Source organism: Aspergillus pseudonomiae (genome assembly GCF_009193645.1).
Source record: "Aspergillus pseudonomiae strain CBS 119388 unplaced genomic scaffold BDV37scaffold_12, whole genome shotgun sequence".
Lineage (NCBI taxonomy): Eukaryota > Fungi > Ascomycota > Eurotiomycetes > Eurotiales > Aspergillaceae > Aspergillus > Aspergillus pseudonomiae.
In genome coordinates this window covers 271,625-291,123 of record NW_022476004.1, presented here as the reverse complement: position 1 = coordinate 291,123, position 19,499 = coordinate 271,625, and the positions used below count along the sequence as shown (strand labels likewise).

At 50.3% G+C, this 19,499-nt stretch overlaps 8 protein-coding genes across 8 annotated transcripts; 5 read left to right on the top strand and 3 right to left on the bottom strand.

Moving 5' to 3' along the window:
• The first annotated feature begins 1,591 nt into the window (after positions 1-1,591).
• BDV37DRAFT_29475 (class I SAM-dependent methyltransferase) lies at positions 1,592-2,842 on the top strand. The gene is made up of 3 exons (XM_032089703.1): positions 1,592-1,837; positions 1,899-2,436; positions 2,492-2,842. Exons 1-3 carry the CDS (start codon positions 1,651-1,653, stop codon positions 2,661-2,663), a joined length of 897 nt encoding a protein of 298 aa, XP_031944567.1. The 5' UTR covers positions 1,592-1,650; the 3' UTR covers positions 2,664-2,842.
• A 239-nt stretch (positions 2,843-3,081) lies between these two features.
• Positions 3,082-3,717, top strand: BDV37DRAFT_280158 (SRPBCC domain-containing protein; the record flags this gene model as incomplete). Its single annotated transcript, XM_032086499.1, has 1 exon — positions 3,082-3,717. The coding sequence occupies one exon, from the start codon at positions 3,082-3,084 to the stop codon at positions 3,715-3,717; it is 636 nt and encodes a 211-aa protein (XP_031944566.1).
• A 2,316-nt stretch (positions 3,718-6,033) lies between these two features.
• On the top strand, positions 6,034-8,058 carry BDV37DRAFT_29446 (protein kinase domain-containing protein). The gene is made up of 2 exons (XM_032089634.1): positions 6,034-6,464; positions 6,538-8,058. The coding sequence occupies exon 2, from the start codon at positions 6,728-6,730 to the stop codon at positions 7,961-7,963; it is 1,236 nt and encodes a 411-aa protein (XP_031944565.1). The 5' UTR covers positions 6,034-6,464; positions 6,538-6,727; the 3' UTR covers positions 7,964-8,058.
• A 461-nt stretch (positions 8,059-8,519) lies between these two features.
• BDV37DRAFT_241296 (uncharacterized protein) lies at positions 8,520-10,754 on the bottom strand. Its single transcript, XM_032081168.1, has 2 exons — positions 10,446-10,754; positions 8,520-10,377 (listed from the first exon to the last, which is right to left on the bottom strand). The coding sequence occupies exons 1-2, from the start codon at positions 10,570-10,572 to the stop codon at positions 8,666-8,668; spliced, it is 1,839 nt and encodes a 612-aa protein (XP_031944564.1). The 5' UTR covers positions 10,573-10,754; the 3' UTR covers positions 8,520-8,665.
• Positions 10,755-11,029: 275 nt separating this feature from the next.
• Positions 11,030-13,084, top strand: BDV37DRAFT_29426 (putative endosome-associated ubiquitin isopeptidase (AmsH)). The gene is made up of 2 exons (XM_032089598.1): positions 11,030-11,282; positions 11,345-13,084. The coding sequence occupies exons 1-2, from the start codon at positions 11,133-11,135 to the stop codon at positions 12,860-12,862; spliced, it is 1,668 nt and encodes a 555-aa protein (XP_031944563.1). The 5' UTR covers positions 11,030-11,132; the 3' UTR covers positions 12,863-13,084.
• Positions 13,085-14,624, top strand: BDV37DRAFT_29415 (putative oxidative stress response protein Oxr1). Its single transcript, XM_032089583.1, has 2 exons — positions 13,085-14,193; positions 14,254-14,624. Exons 1-2 carry the CDS (start codon positions 13,307-13,309, stop codon positions 14,396-14,398), a joined length of 1,032 nt encoding a protein of 343 aa, XP_031944562.1. The 5' UTR covers positions 13,085-13,306; the 3' UTR covers positions 14,399-14,624.
• Positions 14,625-14,697: 73 nt separating this feature from the next.
• BDV37DRAFT_241293 (uncharacterized protein) lies at positions 14,698-17,934 on the bottom strand. Its single transcript, XM_032081167.1, has 3 exons — positions 17,638-17,934; positions 15,913-17,468; positions 14,698-15,858 (listed from the first exon to the last, which is right to left on the bottom strand). Exons 1-3 carry the CDS (start codon positions 17,654-17,656, stop codon positions 15,037-15,039), a joined length of 2,397 nt encoding a protein of 798 aa, XP_031944561.1. The 5' UTR covers positions 17,657-17,934; the 3' UTR covers positions 14,698-15,036.
• Position 17,935: 1 nt separating this feature from the next.
• trm10 (tRNA (guanine(9)-N(1))-methyltransferase) lies at positions 17,936-19,489 on the bottom strand. The gene has a single exon (XM_032081166.1). It carries the CDS (start codon positions 19,325-19,327, stop codon positions 18,113-18,115), a length of 1,215 nt encoding a protein of 404 aa, XP_031944560.1. The 5' UTR covers positions 19,328-19,489; the 3' UTR covers positions 17,936-18,112.
• Positions 19,490-19,499: the final 10 nt, after the last annotated feature.

Below are 19,499 nucleotides of genomic sequence, written 5' to 3'. Positions count from 1 at the left end.
TCCAAGTGAAACTGTATAAGTAATTCACTGGACTCTGATTAATGGTCAATCAATCATGGTTCGGCAAGTGGTCTCTCCTTGACCCAGCAAGAACCGCGAAGTATTACACAATCACAGGAATCGAGGAATATTCTGCAAGTGTTGATGTCCGATGCAGCATATGCTGCCAGATAGTATGAAGCTCATGTAGGTGATTCATATTGCTATACAAAGCCAATTCCAAACAACAAACGACACGAAAGTACCGGGTCGAACTGCAATCCGCTCAGCAACCGAACCATCTTACCAGCTGAGAGCATCCATATACTATGAAGAATCCAAAGATCTTATTTAGCAAGAGGAAATTCATGCCACCTCTTGAGTTGGTAATCCAAGAACGAGAAAGAGTCCCTAGACAGCATATTTACCAACATAAGATGCACTATGAAGAAAAAATCGAAGGTTAGTTAGGGCTAGCACCTGGCCCGATATCGGGGAGAGTCTTCACTCCGTCCTCGTGCTTCCTGCAGGAGCATGAAAGTGCATTCCGCGGAATGATAGGCTATTGAGATTTAGTTATTAGATATTTATGGTTAGTGTCCGCTGCGAGCGGCACTCTACGCCATTGTATGTACAAGATTAGGCCGCCAAAATTACGACAGCTTCACCCTGCAGGAACTTCGATGCCTATTTACATCCCAGATGTTGTCACAGACGACGTTGATCTGCGGAAGGGGGATTTAGTATGGTAGATCTGTACTTTTGTAAACTACAATTGTGATCATTTCTAGTAGAACCTATTCCTACTGCACTCACGGGTACGTGTCAAGTTCAACACCGGGCGTTTCCATGCTCATGTGCAAAGCCAATCACAGATCATATATACGATATGCAGGAGCCTGTCACAGCACCGTGGGGTCTGAGTATCAGCGACGCCAACTTTTGAGAAGCTCAAAGCCGGCTTCGAACCTCAGGATCAGGATGATAAATGGCGCGTCTTGGTCACGGAGCAGAGCCGGAGCGGTACTATCTCCATCCACTTTGCTCGAAGCGGGACGGGCAAGGAATTCTATGTACTTGTTGTGAATCCAAGAGACGGTGGCAGCAACAGTGGCGTGAAGATCGAAACTATCACCTGGGAACAGAACAAGGTGGAATTCGCAACTCGGAGGAGCAAGCCAAGAAGGAAGTAGTAATTATAGCCAGAGGCCGTCTGGAGTACGATTTTGATGCGCTTCCTGAGTATGACGTCTCAGAGCTGTGGAATCATCCTGCTGCTCAGATTAAATGAGCAAACTTTTCTTTTCTGCCTCTGGGCCAAGTTGTCAATAGACACCGCATCGTGCGATCTCTTTGAAGTCGGTAGGAAAACAACCATGGTTAGGATCCTATGTTCACCGAGATCATCACAGCAGTCACCACGCCGCCGCCGACTGTCCCTTTAATACGACGGGGTGTCGGTAATATCCTCTATCTGTAATCTCACTCGGTCGCACAGTGACGCATTCTAGCTGGACAATACTCTGCAACCAGTATGACTGCGGTTAGCAGCGGCCGACCAGCGGGGAACATCCCGCCCGCTACCCTGTAGATCTATCAATGCTTACACCCTCCGATGTCGGTCCTGGTCTCTATTGTGATATCACCCTGATGATTTACTTATAAAAGGCTATGGTACTCGGAGTCATAATTAGAGTATCATCACTTATTGATCTTCAATTTCGAGGAAAGCCCAAAATGAGTGGACAAGAGCAGAAAGCCGACATGTGGTCGGCCGATGTTTACGGCGAAAAAGTGGCTCCATTCGTTGCAGTCTTGACAGAGAAGATTGTTTCCTGGCTCGATCCTAAGCCTACTGGCAAGTTCCTTCGCCTGAAAATAGAGAGCGTGTCTAATTTTGCATTGCTAATGCACAACAGATGAAGTGCTCGATGTCGGCTGCGGGGAAGGCGTCCTAACAGCCAAACTAGCCTCCCATGTTAAACGGATCGTTGGTGTCGACGCCTCGTCAAATATGATAGAGCACTTCCAGAGATCATGTCCCGACATTGAATCCCGCGTCGTGGACTGCCGACACTTGGATCAAGTGTCAGACCTCACAGATGGAAAGTTTGACAAAGTCTTCTCCAACGCTGCCTTACATTGGATCTTACGCGACCCCGAAACCCGGTCGAATGCGATCAAGGGCTGCTTCAATGCGCTCAAGCCAGGGGGATTCTTTGTGAGTGAATCGGGCGCGCTCGGAAACGTGGCCGAGGTGCATGCGGCAATCGTCAGTGCTCTGGTCATTCAAGGAATTCCGGTTGAAGAAGCCCGAGCAGCTTCGCCGTGGTGGTTCCCTTCCCAAGAAGCTATGAAACAGCTCCTGGAAGGGGAAGGCTTCCAGTGGGTTAAGGGCGAGGCAGAGCTCAGACAGACGAAGCTGACAGATCACAATGAGGGCGGAATTGAAGGATGGTATATACTCGAGTGATTTCGTGTCTGATGAAACTAGTCGCTAATCAAGTTCTAGGATCCGCCTTTTTTGTGAGCCTTTCCTTCAGGTTTTACCAACCGTAGAGGCTCGCAATGCAGCTGTCAAACATGCTGTTGACGTCCTCGAGGGTGTTGGAAGGCATCAACACGATGGCTCCTTCACAGTCAATTACATTCGACTTCGGTTCGTGGCACAGAAACCGTTTTAGACATATTCAGGGAAAACCTCTATTCCTTCCATGGCTCTGGCCTGAGTGCTTTAAGAAAGCGGAGACAGCCGAAGTGGTCGTCAATGACCGCCAAGATCCGAATTAGCGTTTATATGATCAATGCCGAAAGACAAGTTGCGAGAAGTTCAGCATGTTGTTAGGATAAGATTGTTCATCTAGTTTATATTCTAATACTAGATAGTAGCATTGCAAACAGCTACCATAAAAAGAGCACTCGGCGACTAGCGCGGATGTCAGATGAGGTCACTGGCGCTCGGCTATCTTGCCGGCGTACGCCGGCGGAGTCAAAGCTTATCACAACCAGTTATTTCCCTTCAAATGACACCACAAACAAACATTCATGGTAGCTCCTATAACAACTTCTACTATACACACCAACAAAATCATTCCTTAAAAAATGACATCCGCCCCACCCTCATCTGCCGCGACACTAGCGTCCAAATCAACCCCAAGCATCTCCGCCTCAGACGCAGTGCTGCATATCGAGAGCGCCACGACGATCGCCGCCCCCTGCCAAGATGTCTGGGATGTCCTAACTGATACCTCCACCTGGCCCTCGTGGAATACATTTGTTCCACGAGTCACCATTCGCGAACAGCCGGGCTCCGACTCTCAATCTACTGATGGTCTTTCCCCGAAGCTCCAGATGGGAACAAAAATGACCTTCCATGTCCATATGGATCCATCGTCGGCCAGCGAGCAAGATGTGGGCCTCGTCGTGGCTGAGTTTGAGCCCCCAAGTGCCAACCCCCCTAAGCCTGGCCGCATTGTCTGGGTTGCGGATCTAACGGCCAAGGGGAGCATGCCGGCGTTCCTTTTGACGGCGGAGAGGGTTCATGAGCTCGAGGAGTATGATGTCCAGGAAGAAGGCGGGCAGACGAAGCGTGTCACCGAGGTGCGGAATTGGGAGGCGCAGGTTGGGTATCTTGTGTATGTGGTTCGGTGGATGTTTGGGGCACAGTTGAAAAAGAACTTTGAGACGTGGGTACAGGATCTGAAACAGTATGTTGAAGGACAGAAAACGGACAATTAGGTTGTGATTGTTTCTTGATACCTGGTTATTTGTATTAGCGATATCTTTGCCGTGTTCCGTGAATTCGAGAACTATCCAGGGCGAATGGAAGAAAGAGCACCATTATTCCGCTCGTAATACCCCGGTTTAGTCGATGTCTGAAGATTTATTCTTCTTTTCTAAATATAATTGACCATCTGTACAGGCTTATTGTATTGGTTCTTGGTACCAACGCTAAAAACCTATTATAGATAAGTATAAAAAGCGTGACTGTGAAGAAGTATGACAGCAAAGGAGATACCAACCGCCTTGCTGCGCCCTGCATGTATACATACTACCTTTCCAAGCCAGATGCAGGTTGCCCATGCAACGAATGATACTCTGGCTCAAACAGGGACGAAGTGGTCTTGCGGCATCGAAGGGCAGATTTGGTGCTTTGGCTCATGGACTCAGGATAGACGTACTTCCTGTTGCGGAATGTATGTCTGAGACAGTGCTTTCAGACAATTCACAATAAATAGGAAGAGTTCGATTTCTGTATTCTTTACGCTTTGCCCGTAGGTGCAACTGTTTCCAGATTGAGTCGCCGCTATTGCCTTTGGTGGTAGGTCGAAAAGGAAGTCGAGCGCGTTTGTGAGATTATGAGATTATGAGATTATTCCAATCGTTACTGACAGGGTCGATCGTCGCTCTAGTTGAAGTCGATACATGTTGACTGGAGTTGCACTCAATGTTAAGGTGAGAGCCGGTACTATCTGGCGATATATTGAATATTTAGATTGCTATACAAACCTCCGGGACTTTGTCGGGCACCATCCCAAAGAGGCATAGGAGAAAACAATTGTGGGGTTGTCAAGTATACAGAAAAAGGTAAGTCAAGTATACAAAATGAAAATTCACATGGGAAATAATCAACTGACAACGGATGATTTAGAAAACGAGATGAGTGTATCGGTAACGTACAGAGATATAATATTGCCTAATAAGATGTATTCCATGATTGCGTATTAGTAAAACCTCATTAGAGCCAAGCACAAGACCATTCAGGAAAAGACGGTCCCCAAGCATGACGCATGAGGCTATTCAATGACTGGAGAGGATGTCGGTTACGTCATATCATGCTTGACAACCCCAGGCTCCAGCTCACTACAGAACATAAGTTGATACCCCGCGTCTACTAACTCGTAGTAGTAGTTGTAGTCCGTGGTAGATAGAGCAATGGCCTCTGCTAGATTGGGCCAATCCTGTGCTCCCTTACATTGTCTTCAAATGAATTCCTGCAGTTCCGGTAAGTTTGTACTCGGGATACTTGCTGCTGGAAAGGAAAATCCCAAGATGGACGAGTGGGGCGGACTATTGAGAGTGCAATTTCCCTGGCAGATGAGGACCCACGTGGGGGTGGAGATTGGTTCAGAACACCTGCACCGGTGTTACCGTTTCATACAACTTCTCCCACCCACAGCGTTTCCGTCACTCCACGAGAACAATGGCTATTCTTCCGGCGTCAGAACTTCCGTTTCGGTAGATTGTTGTCCAAGAACAGGACCAAACCGGAACCGAAGGAATGTTTGCATGGATACTCTAGTAATACTCTGCAGACAACAAGGAAGGCGCTGCATTGGTCCTGGCATTATTCGCGCGCACCACATGAAGCCAGGGAAATCCCGGCATGTATGGGCCAGGGTGTGCATCAATTTTCAAGATAAGATCAAATAAAAAAAAAAGAGGAGCATGGGACGAGAGAGAAGAGGGGCGTTCATTCCTGATGGGTCACCTGACTGCATGCCGCGTAATCGGGGTCTTCGTCCGTTTCGCCCTGCTGACTCGGCCATTCAATCGAATTTTTCTAGTTTACACATCAAAACACCCGGGCCTTCTCCGAAGAGCACGTAGAAATTGTGACGTTCAGTTCGCCGACGGAACGGCGTCAATATTAATTAAGGGCGGAGATGAAATGCAAGCGATGCGATAGGATGATATCCACCGGTTTCCTTAATCCAGGCAGCCGAACAGTTCGTGCAGGAGACTAAGGCTCAGTTGGGCATAGTGTCCGTGATGGAAGCTGCAGGACTTCCCGGAAGAGTTTGGTGCCACGCTCGGGGGCCGTTACACTATGTATGGCATACAATTCACAGATGAAAGGAGACGCACAGGAGAGACCGCGTGAAAGGGATGACCACGATCTGGGAATCCTCGACTATCATGAGATTGAGATCCCCGAGGAGTGGTGCCATTGTCCCAAGGATGAGTAGTTTTCCGACGTGCAGTCGAAAGGATCGCACGACGTCTGAATCTGTTCGCGCTGTCAAGAAGCAACAATGAAGAACCATGTGGGGAGAGCAGGGAGGAAATGATCAGCGCACTGTATGTCACTGTAACCTACAACAGTCGTAGTTGAGGCCCTGTTTCATCCACGGTTCCTCCAGAATAATTTAAGCTATCTGTCGATCGTCCACTTTTTTTTTTCATTTTATTGTTATTGTTATTTTTCCGGTTCTGTTGGTTTCTTTGTATTGAACCTTGAAAAAAAAATTCCGTTGGGGTCCAGACTAAATACCAGTCATTCCTCCCTGCTGTCTAGATCTATCGTCGATTTCTTTTTCCTCTTATCTTTAATCTCTAATCCCACTATGCTTATGCTTAGTGTGCCGTTCCCATCATTTCGTTATCTTTATCTGACCCTATATATTACCTCGATTGCGAGTAATCTCTGACCAGTGCTTGACTCATTCATTCCTCCGAACCAATCTTTGGCCCGGACATCACCCGTACGCAACCGTTGCCACCGGCCTTTATATACCACTGTCCAGTCCTGAATTTCTAGATCCTTTCTTGATCTAGACACTGATCTACACCTATCAATATATACTCAACCTTCAAGTCGACATCTATTAAGAGTTAATTCAAAGCAAGACGTGACTTGATCTTGCATCTATCTGATTCATACACTTACTTTCTTCGCGCACCTTACCCTCTACGTAAGGTGCTTGATCCCCAGGATCAACCTCTATCCACCCCGGATATTTTCATAATGGCTGCTCATATTCCTATACGACTCTCAATCCGCACGGAAAACCAAGATGACAAAGCCTCACCCGTGACACCACTAACAGTGGTGCCGGGACTGACCCCTCCAGTCACCCCCACCAAGGGCGATGACAATTACTCAAGTGGTACGAGGACAGTCGGATCAAGTCGCTCAAGCTCGTTTGCATCCGAAGGAGAAAAGCCAACGGATCTCTTTGCGGCTGATGTGCGTCCCTCGAGCCCTCTTCAATATTCCGATGAGCTAGAGTTTCAATATGACCCGAAAGGTCGCCCGGTGGAGTTTGGTCGTGGTGTTTGGAGTGTCGTCTACAAAGCTTCGTCTCGCCCCTCTTCGAAATCACCCCTGATGACCCCTCCCAGTTCACCTGCGAGTGGAGGTCGGGTGGTAGCGGTTAAATCTCCTGTCCGGCGAGATGCGCACGCCGTCCTTGATGCCGAAGCGTTAGCATTGACTCGAATTAGTCGTATGCCGGGTTCGGAACGCCATGTCATTCCTTTCCATGGGTACATCTCCGAATCACATTCTATAGTTCTGTCGGCCGTGCCCCTCTCTCTTTCATCATACATCGAAGAAAAGGCCGACCTGGCCCAGAAGCACAAGTCCACTCGGACGATGTTCGATCCTGTGCAAGGCATGCCCCAGTGGCAAGAGCTTGCCAAGAAGCTTATAACCAGCTTACACTGGCTCCACACGCAGTGTCAAATAGTGCACGGGGACATCAAACCACATAACATCTTGTTGAGATCACGGCCGACGGGCAACGATATAGAATCCGACGAATTCCCGTTTGAACCGCTTTTCGCCGATTTCTCCGCACATAACATCACCGGCTCTTCACTGTCTGCAGAGAAAGAGACCGGAACGTCATTAACGGCTTTGACACCACCTTTCGCCGCCCCCGAACTGTTATCTGTGTCATCTCTGAGGTCCCCGGGTACTAGTCCCACGCCCGCATCCGATGTGTTTTCTCTGGCGGTCACCCTCCTCGCGGCGGCGACAGGCGATCTGCTGCTTTATCCTGGCGCCAGCAACATGCAGCGCCTTGCCATGGCCCGTGAAGGCCACCGGGTTATTGACTTTGCCCAGTCGGGCGCTAATGGTTCCCGGGTCCCTCGAAACGGACCTGTCGAACAGGTGATCAAACCTGCCGTTTCGAAGGACCCATCTCAACGGATTTCACCCAATGAATGGGTAGAATTAATCGCTGCCATGGCCTAAGATCTCATCCCAAAAGGCCGACCACTTTCGATTCAACCCATTTCGACAACATATTCTCCATCTACTTTGTCTACTCTTATATACCGTTCGATTTCACCATATTTATGAACCATTTGGAACTGTTTCATCTATCTCTTCTTTGACCCTTCTTCTATTCTATTTTCTTCCAAAGGGTCTCAACATCTTACTGTTATCCTCCTATTCTTGTCCTTTTCTTCTTTCCCCATATTTTCTTTCTTCTCTCACAATAAACTACTAAATGATACCCAATTTGACTGTCATGTTTCGACGTGTGGATGTTCAGCATGTTTTTCGTTCTAGACCATCTCAATATCAAAGAGAATCTGTTTCTCCAATACGGTCCAATGCTTTCACTTCTTGTCATGTATTACAATATCAATTCGAACGTTAACCCGCAAGCTGCACAGTAAAAATCAATACAAAGATATGTAGTAAAAACTAGTACAATATGTGAAAGATGCAAAATTCTAGTATATGGATAGTCTATCAAAAGTGATTATATAGGCACATATGTCTATAGATCGTAACCGTTACAGTATAGTACAAAGAGACACAGCTCATAAAACATAGTATACATCCCGAAGATATGGGTATAAAGTCCCCCCGCACGAAGGGGACGGTGAGTAGAGAAGTAGGTGAGTAGAGTGGATGTGGACGATACCAAAAAACGAGACCGGCATGCTAATGGTATCTCTTCCGAAGTTCGAGTTCGCCGGTGCGGAAGGACGTCAACGTCCCGCCGAGCAGTCGACTCAGTTGCACCGTGGAGAGGCTGGTATCGCCCTTCCTCTGGTACTCGACGAAGATATCCCACAGTGTGCTGGTCGACAGAGTCCGCACGCGGACGTCGCTGAGGTCGTAGTCCAGGTTCTCTTGGTAGCATGCGACGGGGTTGAGGGGTTCGGGGGCCCCGGGGGAGCCGTGCATGGTCTTCGGCAGATTGTCGTAGTCTGGCTTGGGGGTCTTTGCTGCGAGGACGGCTAGGCCGGGGATGACCTTGACGATCTCGTTGATGGGTCGTCCGGGGAAGATCAGCTCCAGAAGCTCAGCGACAGTCAGAAGGCTACGGGTGCCGATGGTGAGAGAGAGGGCTTCGAAGAGGCGAAGAGGGGCGTCTCGTTGCGGCGGATCCAGCTGGTTGAGTTTCTGCACGGCTTGCGGGTTCGGGTCAGCCTCGAAGTAAAGGATGCTTCGCTCAGTCTCTCGGGGGTAGAGCTCGTCGGGATTGATGAGCAATGGTTCAAAGGGGCGCCGGTCCCAGTGGAGGATTGCATCGTCAAAGTCTCCGGTCTGCAGAGCCGCTCGCTTGTTGTCAACGATGACGGGAACTTCATTCCTGACTGAGTAGTGTACTTCCGACACTCCCTGCTCCAAGCGAGACTTGGCGGCCTGGATCTTTTTCAAAATGGGCCTCAGTGCCGCCGAAGTCTTGCGAGTGTTTGCCGCCGTCCGTGACAGCGTGGCTGTCAGTTCGTCAATTTCGGCAATACCGTTCGCCTGACGCACGCGGTAATACATGTCGCGATTCTCTTTGTTCAGTTGGATCCAGCCCCGTTGTTGTACTGGATTCATTTTGCCGTCCTTGCCAGGCGCGCCGGTAGTTATCTTCTTCCAAACTTTCTCATGCCAGTCGGTAAAAGGGCGCGGCACGTAAGGCACAGGCAATCTGCCCGGGTCAGGACTTTTTGGGGCCATGGGGATGGGTGGTAGTTCTCTGCCGGGAGGTGTGGTAACCCCCTGCTCTGCGGCTCTCTGAGCAACGCGCGAGGCATTGTCCGCCGCCAAATCCCATCCCTTCAGAAAAGTCCATGTACTGGGGTCCCTTGGAGCCGCGACTTCGAATGCATGCAATGCGACGTTCTCGGTCCACAATGCCGGTCGTTTGCGCTCGATGATGGTCCGCGGAACGACCTGTTGTGCATCTGAGATGGGGAGCGATGCGATCATACGCACGCTTCCATAAGAATGTAATCCCGTCTGGTGCATACAAGCCTCCATGAAAACCGACCACCAGCGTGCTGGGGTATAGTGGTCCTTTTTTGAGCCAACTGGAGGCAGGTTGGCTAAGACAAGGAGTGTATCGTTCCTGGGCAAAATGCCGCTGTCGTCACGGTTCGATGGTCCCTGCTCCGGGAAATGCTTCGATAGTATACTTTGCCAATCCGCAATAGCATGGATGTCTGCAGACAGTAGTTCATAGCTGGGGTTGGTTTCTGCCAATGGCTGGAGCAATGGCTTGTATAGGCTCAAATCAGGTTCGATAAGGACATGCCGGCGGGGTTTGAGGAGTTGATTGATCTTCGAAGACCATAGTCCAGCGCCGGGCCATAGGTCGAGAATGTCCACGGCAGGGTTGCGAAGGAGGAAGGGTGATAGGCGTTGAAGAGCATCGTCTAATTTCAGAAGCCCGGCGCATTAGAGTCTCCTTCGGTATAACAATTGGTCTTGAGTAGTAACTCACCGCATAGTTTTTCACTTGCTATTTCTGCCTTCCGAATGGATTTCCTCTTTGCGGTCAAAGGGAAGCATTTATAAAGCGCCTTTGTTAAGGGAACATGGGGAATGGGCGTCCACCGATTGAATTTCATCTTAAGTGCAGGTCAGGGATGTCGTATGGTAGCCACACCGACTCTCCATCATTGGTCTAGATAGTACTTTTGCCTCTCGCGAGTCAATCGCAATGGAAAAAGTTGGAGTTGAAGCTTTCGAGAACTGCGGCGGGAACGGCGACCAAAGAGGAAAAGGACCCGCAGTTTATTTTTCCTAAATTCAAATAAATTCAATGAGCACAAAATCACTTTTCATCTGTTTGTCTCATTGTTTCGACTCGCTCACAGCCTTTTGCAAAGCATGTTCCAGCCTCTGGGACCGGCTGTTTTTACAGCACAATTCTCATTCTGATCGATCGATTATTACCCAACAGATCTATCAGTGCTTATAATTTAGATCGATTTGCTCCAAAGGTTTTTGCAGAGTCCGGCTGCCTGCTCCGTCGATGCGGAACGTCCCCACACGCCGTGGCGGCAGACCTCGATGATCCCTCGTTGCACCTTATGATCGAACGAGTCGCTTGGAAACCGGACATTTCAGGTTATCGGAACTTATATTACTGATTTTCCTCACGCACGCTCACGTCGTATGCGCAACCATGGCCTCGCATGTGCCTCTGGCCACAGGCGCGGGGGTCTCAGCCCCTCGAAAGGTCGAGGATATTGCCCGAGAGGCGCAGAACTATGAATACAACCCCTCGATTCCGCTGCGGTTTTGGCTACGGACCGCCACGAATTTACTGAGAGAGGTCAGTTTGATGCTACCGACTCCGTTGAATCTCCGAGGGCTAACGAGCAGTCCCCTTTACAGGCTGGTATTTACGAACGCGAGGGAGACGATGAACAAGCGTACTGCCTATTGTTTCGCCATGCTCAGTTGGTTCTCGAGAACCTGGCAAAACATTCGGAAGCCAAAAATGAGCAGAATCGGAAAGCTCTGATGGAAGCAAACAAGGATGTCAACAGGAATCTCAAGAAGTTGGAAATCCTCAGACCTCGAATCAATAAACGATATAAACGCTATACCGAGTTGATGAATGATCGCCAAGCTCGAAGCCCGCCCTTAGGAACGAACCAGGCCGGGCCCAACCAGCAGCAGCCTCAGCATCCCGCATTGGTAGGTGTTGCCACGCCTTTGGAGGCTGGCGAGAACCGAGACCTGGCTGTTAAACTAGCAAGGACGGAAATCAACCGGAGGGCCACAGCTAGGAGAACTGTACGCCAAGCTGGAATAGCACCCAAAGAGGAGCAGCGTCGGCGCCCCGCAGGTATCTGGGGTGACTGGGAGAGCGCTCTGGACAAGAAGGGCACAGATACGGGCAATGACCTGAGTCGACGGATACAAGATGTCAGGATCAACATGGACCATGCGCACGATGCGGACCGTCAAAAGAAGGCAACAGAATCCACGGCGCGGCCGTTAACTCCAGGATCCGTTTCGTCCACATATAAGTACCCAACAGTGCCTCGCCAGAAGGCGCTAGATATTGCGCCCTCCGTGACCAACGGAGCGAGAGATGCGACGATGTCCTTACCAGCGGCCCCGATGCGGCCTCCAAAGGAACGATTTGAGCCTCTCCAGCCAGTGGTCTTAGATGGGCCATCGCCGCCCCCAAGACCGGACAAGATCTCCGCGGTACCCCTGACATCCGCAGCTCAAACACAAGCTCCAGCCCCTCCGGCGAAAGTCAAGCCAGTCGCGGATGGTGGGGATGGCCGTTCAAACCTGGACCCATCCAGCTTCACCTTCAAACCGGCCGCCTACCTGGAGAATGGTACCCCTCTCCGGACGGTTTTCCTACCCCCAGAGCTACGATCCACGTTCCTGTCGCTAGCAGCTTCGAACACACGACGTAATCTGGAAACATGTGGTATACTTTGTGGGACCTTGATATCCAACGCTCTGTTCGTCTCCCGGCTTCTCATCCCCGAACAAACCGCCACATCGGACACGTGTGAAACGGTGAACGAGACTGCAATATTTGAATACTGCGACTCGGAGGACTTGATGATCCTCGGCTGGATTCATACCCACCCGACGCAAACTTGCTTCATGAGCTCGAGAGATCTGCATACGCACTCTGGATACCAAGTGATGCTGCCCGAGAGCATTGCGATCGTCTGCGCTCCGAGCAAAAAGCCGGACTGGGGCGTTTTCCGATTGACCGACCCGCCCGGGCTCAAGACGGTCCTCAACTGTACGCAGCCCGGGTTGTTTCACCCACACGCCGAGCCCAACATCTACACCGATGCGCTACGACCGGGGCATGTGTTTGAAGCCAAGGGGCTTGAATTCGAGACTGTGGATCTACGTCCGAACGGATCCTAAATCTAACGATGGCTGCCATTTCACGATTTATGAGAGCGTACTATGCCACTTTCTAGAGTCTTCATTCTATTTTAATTTTGTCGGATCTCCCATCTCTTGCTCTGTAATTCGAAATCTGTGGGCAGTATAGATAGCTTTGGATGTACTAGGAGAATTGTGCTGTAGCATTGTAAGTGAGACACAAATCCAAGTGATTTGAAATGCGCCGCCCTATGAGGCAGGGCATCACCCCACCCGTGACCCGAAAGGGAACTAAACTCAAACGATCATTTGTTATCTTGATTTCAATCTCCTCTCACAGCTTCTCCAACGTCTCCACGTCGCGTCATTTTGACTCGAGCCTTCTTCTGCAGCTGCGTGGTAGCCAATTGAATGCCTGGGCAGTTTCGTTCCCTGGATCCGTGAGCTCCTCCTCCGTCCCTCCGTCCCGTCCCCGCCGTACGCATGTCTTCCTCCGCCTCCAGCTCGAGATCCGCATCTCGCTCTCGACAATCGAACTCCCAGATTCATCAATCGACTGCATCCTACTTCTCCTACCCCGTCACACATGTCGTATCAGGCCTGTACCGTCGCCTCACTGACCCACCAGCTTCGAAATCAAAGAACATGAACCGCAATCAATCCTCCTCCATGACCACCCCAAACGACTCCATCACCTCATCTCAGGTCTTCACCCCCGTTCGAACCGCCTCACCTTTCCAGCCCCCGCCGCTCACTCCCCTCACCCTCACCGGCGACCCCTCCAATCTCGAACAACAGCTCCTAACTCGCGCCCTGGCCGAGGAAATCCGGCTGCTAGTCCCAGCCCGCCTGCAACTCGTCGACACCTGGCGTCTAGCCTATAGCCTGGACCGGGACGGCGCCTCGCTCGCCACCCTCTATGAAAACTGTCGAGAAATGTCTCACCGTAGCCCGCGGGCGGGCTACGTCCTCATCGTCCGCGACTCTTCTCCCTCCGGCGCCGTGTTCGGTGCTTACATGACCGACCCCCCGCATCCAGACTCTCATTACTACGGCACGGGCGAATGCTTCCTCTGGCGCGCGAGCGTTCTCACTCCCCCTACGAACCTGAGCCTGCCCCGCGACGGGCCCCCATCGGAGGACATGCTCGAACTCGCCGGTCTGCCCCTTCCGCCGAGCGCTGATACCACGCATGCTGGTCGATCCACGACCCTGCGGGCGAGGGATGCTAAGTTGGCACCTCCAGCAACTAGCGGGCGTACTAGCGGCGCCAGTACTCCAGAGAGAATCCGCTTTAAAGCGTTCCCATACAGCGGAGTGAACGATTATATGATGTTCTGTGAAACGGGATTTCTCAGCTTAGGTGGAGGGTAAGCGCATTCCTTCTGAATCCCGGCAGTGATTGCTTATGATAACTAATAACGAAGCAGAGATGGCCATTATGGTCTGTGGATTGACTCGAGCCTGGAAAAGGGCGTGAGTGCCGGGTGCCAGACATTCGGCAACGAACCCCTGTCAGATGAAGGCGTCAAATTTGATATCCTTGGTGTCGAAGTATGGTATGTCGGTTCGTGAGAATTCGTTGGTCGAGTTCATCTTTGGATGTAATGCAGGTGGAGTATCTTGGTGGATTGTGGTGTATGGGGGACTTGGGTGCCTTGTTTAGTACGTCGGTTAGCCGGTCTTTGTCGAGCCGTTTGGATATATCTATCTACTTATAATACCCGTGCACGGTGTGGCTGGTCTCATCGTGTTATGCACTGTTGTTGAATCTTACATAGTTTCCAGGTTGATAGGAAAGAGAAAAGTTTATGCTACTTCATGAGCCATACATACTTCACATACGTAAATGAATAGGTATAGTACTCATTACTGGAGAAATGTCGTTCGGAATTCATAATTCGTACTCAAGTATTACTAGAGATTTATCTCGAGATTGCAAAGACCATCATTCAATCCCACCCTTTCCATCTCATTGGTAAGCTACCATATCGCCCTCAGGAGAAAGATCGTCCATGGTTTATCGTATCGGAAATTGCATAAGAAGATCATAGAAGTGGTGCAAGAACGTCTAGGAATTATTAAAGGAGGGGGGAAAAAAAGGCAATAAACAAGCAAAAGGAAGACAGAAGGGGGTATGCAGTGTACAAGAAAAGAAAAACGAGGTAATGAAATAAGTCAAAGTCACTTGACTAGAGAACGGGGCCGGACGTTTAGTATGGAGAGTTGACAATATCATCTCGTCCCAAACGGCTGCCCCACCGGGTGCTGCGACGGCCTGGGGTGACTGGGGGCCCTGCGATGCTCTCGCGAGTGGGTTTCTGGAGAGCTCTCTTGGCAACCATGTTGACCTCGTTTGGCAAGGCGACGATGACGTTCTTGTCAGAGCCGAATCGGAAGTTGTCTGCCATAACCTCTTCAGAGTACCGTTTGATCGTATAGGGATCCTTGCGCCCAGCAAGCACCTTCTTCAAGCTCCATGTGACGATGAAAGGACCCGTTGCCGTAACAATCGACGTTTCTTGTGAGTCAACACCCGTATTGAAACGAGCTTGGGTGAAAGCGAGAGGCTTCTTGGTTTCATGTTGGAACTGTGCGACATGTGCTGGCTGAAGACCAAGACGACGAGGTTGGGGCTTAGCGTCTTTGCCGAATGAACGCTCGAAACCAAGCTTGCCTTCATTCTTGCCTTCCTTCTGCAGCGAGTCAATGAGAAGAAGGTAGGTACGGCACGTAGCTAGAACCCAGCGGCCATCGGCGGACACGTCAAGACCAATGATAGGTTCGCCCAGTGCAGGAATATGCGTCTTGGCGTTGATTCCCAGGCGGTCAAACATGCGAATATCTCCCTTATTCGAAGCGACCGCGATGTATCCCTTTTCAGTCGTGGCCACGGACGAGAAGTCGTTCTTGCTAGCATACTGCTTCAGATCCGCATCGACAAGTTTGTTGCCTGCCAGACGGGGATCAATGCGGTAGAGCGCATTCTGAGAGGCTCCGACGAAGGTTTGAGCATTGGTCATTTGGGAAAATTTCTGTCACAGTTAGCAAAGCTTCAGATGTACTCATTTGATGTTTGTTAGACTTACGGTTTCTGGTGCAAATGTATTGACAGGAATATCGTCATGAACCTTCCACTCGTCGACAATCTTACCATACTCCAGGTCCATGCGATAGAGAGAGTTAGGGTCATCCCCGTTTTGAAGAACCATGTTGGAGTCCTCGGCATGCAACATAACCTTCTTGGGGCTGAATAGCTTGCCGTTTGGTGTCTCCACCTTGGAGATAGTGGTAGAGAACTCAAGGTTGTTGTCTGGCGTATGTTTGAAGACACCAATCTTGGAACCACGGACAACAAACGATCTATCGTGCTTGTAGCCGACTGCAAGTTGCGAGTTGACATTACCGTCATCATCGTGTGTAACCACATCATCCTCTTCTTCATCACTGTCATAGTGTTCACTGCGTTGACCGTCGTACTGATCTTCCTCTTCTTCTTCTTCCTCTTCTTCCTCCTCCTGGTTGTCGGCTGCGTCCTCCATGGTAAGGTCCTGGAACGCATCCAAAACATATTCCCGGTCGTCCTCCTTCACCTTGACCCATTTCATCTCGTTCAGTTGTTCCCAGAGCGCTTGCATCAGACCCTCCTGGAAGCGTTCCTCAGTCTCTTGGTCTTTGAAGCGTAAAAGCCAAGAGTATGCGGACCCATCCTCAGCGTAGTGGTTGAAGATGAAGGAAAGATATTCAAAGTTAAAGACAGGGTTAATATCCGCGACAACAGCCTGTCCAAGCCATTCCTTCTCAGTTCCGCTGATTTGAAGCCAATACTGCCAGTTACCGACCTCGGACACAGTGGCAGTCACATCAGCATCTTGCATAACGAATGTTCCACTTGGGAAGTCAAACATATGCAGCTCAGCCTTTTCCTTCGCAAGAACTTCCGTAGCTTCAGGCTGCACAGCCGATGGCGGTGCCACAGTGGGCCCCTCTCCATTGTCAGCTGGCTTGATCTGTCCTTTCGACTTCTGATATTCAACATCCTTGGCCATCGCGGCGGCTGACTCTCCGGAAGTAAGCGAGTGAGCGCGAGACTTGGTTGGTGATGAGATGGGGCTCGCAGAGGGGATGGGCTTCTCCTCTTGGTACGAGAACTGCTGAAGATCCTGCTCGGTTGCTTTTTGAGCACTTTGTCTGTATTTCCGCTCGTACTGGCACTGGAAGGCAGCCAGTTCAAAGGTAGGGATTTTATCCGACGGTACAGACGGGTCGCAAACGAATTCGTACAGGTCGCCGATATCACCGCTCAGGTCTCTCCAAGCAAGAACCTTGGCGCCCCCTTCGCGGACTTCAGTACGGAAGTGCAAAGCCTCGTCAAGAAGGAAGATCTTCTCGTCCTTGTCGAAGTTATCCACGCCGCCTTGCTCGTCTTCGTCGGCGCTTAGTTCTTCCTCACCCTCCTCGTAAGCTCTCTGGATCACAAGTTGATATTGATACTCCTGTCCGGTACGTCGGATCGACGCGGCCGCGTCCTTGAAGATTAGTTCCGAGTAGCCCTTGGGTGACAGAGGCCGGACTAGATAAAGCTCCCCCTGAGGGATCTCGATGATAGACTCTTTAGAAGTATCCCCGAAGAGGAACTTGCTCACTAGAAGCCAAGGGATAACGCGTTAGTGTCAGATAGGGATGTCAAGGGAAAGTGAAATGATAGGGTGGTAATGAAGTGAGGGAGGGGTGGATGGCGGGGTAATCAAGATTGGAGATTAAAAGAGGGGCAGAATAAAAGGGAAGTGGAGGAAGGAAAAGTAAGCTCATACCGTTGCGGATCATAAACATGGCTGCGATCTCTGGCTGTCTGAGCAACAGCGGCTGTTTACTCCAGGAGTGGAAAAGAACAGGGTTCGGCAGGAAGTCAGATAGGATGTGGTGAAGAGGACGACTATGAAGGGAAAAAAGAAGATGAAAAAAAGAAAAAACGAGATGATACTAGGAGGAGAGGACCATCACCAAGCAGCTGACGATACAAATGACAGTGCCGCGATATTCACCAAAGCAAGGGAGGCTCTCTGATCTCCAGAACTGCTGGTCTTGTTTGGTAAAAAGCGAAGGAAAAGTTGTTTGTGTTGATCTTCCGTCATCGATCGTCAGTGGCAACCGCTGTGGCGCTGTGGCGCTACGACCATGTGGCTGGAACGTGTCGTCTAGTCACGTGCTTGTATAGTACTGTGCTATGTACAATACTGTCGACTGAACATAAGGTTCATTAAAATTGCTTTTTTTTCCTATATGGTATCAAGGATTGGTACTAGGAGCAGTAGCTTCAGCTTGTAGTTCAGCAGCCTCATCTTTTGGTTCAGCAGCTTCCGCTTCTTCATCCGAGTCAGCTTCGGCAACATCGCCTTCCTGCGATGGATCTTCAGAAGCTCGCCCCGAATCCTTCAGTGTACCACCCTTTCTCCGAGGAATAACTTTCATGAAAGCTTCACCCCAATCGCCGAGTTCCAGCCATCGGATCATAATCTCCACAACGTGGTTGGTCGCCAATATTTGGCGCGAGGCCATTTGAATGTAATCCCCAATAGGCAATTTAGCGGTTTTGATTCCCTTTTCCACTGCCGTTTTGTAGCAAATTGCTTTGTGACGGTTCTTGTCCACCAGTCCTCCGACTATGTAGGTACTGTATGGCTTTAGTTCTGTCAGCGTGTTTGGGCTGTCACTGCTGAGGTACACAATCTCTCCGTCTTCAGGCGCTGCGTCCGTCTGGTTAGCAAACATGCCCGCCAACTGACCTCCATTGGGCTCCTTCATCCATTCCTTTGCCTGTTCTGCAGCATGCGCAAAATCTTCGTCCATGAAGCGGATTCCCTTCCAATTATTATATGACTTTGCTAGGGTTGTGTCGAAACGCTCCTTGAGTAATTTATTGAAGGAAGAGAACACCATGTGAGTACGGTAGGGCGCTCCCCGATTATCGGAGTACGAGCGCGTAAGTTGTGATGAAAGGGAAATCCGTTCCTTCTCAAGCATCAAGTCGTCATAGCCACAGTCCACAACAAGAGTGATCGGCAACAAAGTCGATTGCTTGAACTTTTGCCGATTTGGCTGCCAGGTCTGAAGAAGCTGGTCTACTGCTTCTTGGCCACCTTCCTCTCTTGCCTCTTTCAATGCCTCGCGCCTGCGCTGTTTCCTTGCGGCCGTCTTTTCTTTGCGTTGAGTCCTGCGCTGATCCTTCTGCGCGTCCCACTGTTCTCTGCGACGGAGTTTCTTCAATTGCCTCTTCGATATTTTGGGCGCATCCTCTTTGCTTTCATCCACAGTTTGCTGTCCAGCCTTTGGCTTGTCATCGGCACCATTCGCTGCTGTTGCGACATCATTCTGCGTAGTGGGCTGGGCGGCGTCCTCGTGGGGAACAGATCCCACAGCTCCAGTCATTGTAGGCTCCGGATCCTCCTGTCCGTCGTCATTACTCAATTTGGGGTACTTCCTAGGCCTTTCGTCGTCCTCCATTGTGCGATATCAGCGTCAAACCAAATAGATTATCCTGTCGCGGTGAATCGTAATTTCTCAAAACCAAAGAGAACTCCAAGCTCCGGGAACAAGCACCAAAAAATGCCCAGCAACCAATGAGCGACAGCGCAGCCCGCATTACCAAACCAAAGCCGTCGCACGTGACCACCAC